We start from the raw sequence: 1,347 nt of genomic DNA, 5'->3' as shown, positions 1-1,347 counted from the left end.
ACCACTCATTTGGCAGGTACTATTATTTTTGTTTCATAAATGGATCAGTCAGTTCAGTTCAGTCACTCAGTCATGTCCAACTCTTTGAGACCCCAGGGACTGCAGCACACCAGGCTTCCCTGTCCATCACCAACAGCCGGAGCCTGCTCAAACTCATGTCCATCGAGTCGGTGATACTATTCAATGATCTCATCCTCTGTCGTCCCCTTCTCCTCCTGCCTTCAACCTTTCCCAGCATCGGAGTCTTTTTCAATGAGTCAGTTCTTCACACCAGGTGGCCAAAGTATTTGAGCTTCAGCTTCAGCACCAGTCCTTCCAATGAATATTCAGGACTGATTTCCTTCAGGATTGACTGTTTTGATTTCTTTGCAGTCCAAGAGACTCTCAAGCGTCTTCTCCAACATCACAATTCAAAAGCATCAATTCTTTGCACTCAGCTTTCTTTATGGATAAAACTGGATAAACTGAATTAAAGAAAGGTAAATTGACTTGCTCAAGACTACCCAGATGGAAAGCAGCAAATTCAAATCCAGGTAGTCTGGTTGCAAAGTCCCCTGCTCTCAACTTATAGCAAGTGTACACTCAGGAAATATAACTTCTCACTGGTGTGTTTGCCTCTGAGTTTTGGAGCAGCTGAAAAGAGCTCACAATCACCGTGTCTATCACAGCACAGAGGTAAGAGGCAAAGTCTTGCATGTGGAGTTCCTTCAGAAGGAGGTAACTATGTGCATCAGAGCATCTAAGGAATGAAGAAAAATGACCTCTCGTCTCCAAACCATCCAGAACATTGTAAGAGACAAACACAGGTGCTCCACCATCATGTTGCTGGTACCAGAACAGTCCATTGAATCCAGATGTCTGGTAGGTGCAGTTGACCTGGGCAGAGGCTCCTTCCATAGCCGTCAACTCAGTGGGCTGCTCAACGCCTTTTCCTGCAGAGCCTATGAGAAGATGCATGACCATTATCAAGGTAGCACTCCAGGAAACCACATCATTATTAAAGAGGATAGTTCTCACATGGTCACAAAAAAACACTGCCTTTGATGGAGAAGTTCCTTAGGTAGAAATAAATGCTGGTAGAAAGACACGGGACAAGGATGAGGATGGGGATGAGGACAATTAGCGCCACTAATATGTATGGGGAAAGACTCTTTCATTACAAAAGTTAGGAGTTGCCATCATTTATCTGGAAGAAAATTATTCTGAAAGTTCCTGGTAATGTTTGCTAGTAATTTGAGACTCACCTCTCACTGTCAGGGAAACACAAAGAAGGAAACAATTCCACATCTGCTGCAGGACACCACAAAGCAGGCACGGCATCCTCCGCACCTGTGCCCCCGGAGCCAG

The 1,347-nt window shown here is 44.9% G+C and overlaps 1 gene segment (V, D, J or C); it reads right to left on the bottom strand.

The window, feature by feature from the left end:
- Positions 1 to 582: 582 nt before the first annotated feature.
- Positions 583 to 1,347, bottom strand: LOC120853697. The segment is given in 2 exon segments: positions 583 to 941; positions 1,245 to 1,347. Coding segments are annotated over 2 exon segments (435 nt in total).

Source organism: Oryx dammah, unplaced genomic scaffold (assembly GCF_014754425.2).
Source record: "Oryx dammah isolate SB20612 unplaced genomic scaffold, SCBI_Odam_1.1 HiC_scaffold_26, whole genome shotgun sequence".
Classification (NCBI taxonomy): Eukaryota; Metazoa; Chordata; class Mammalia; order Artiodactyla; family Bovidae; genus Oryx; species Oryx dammah.
The sequence above is the reverse complement of the archived record's forward strand: the minus strand, read 5'-3'. Positions and strand labels throughout refer to the sequence as shown.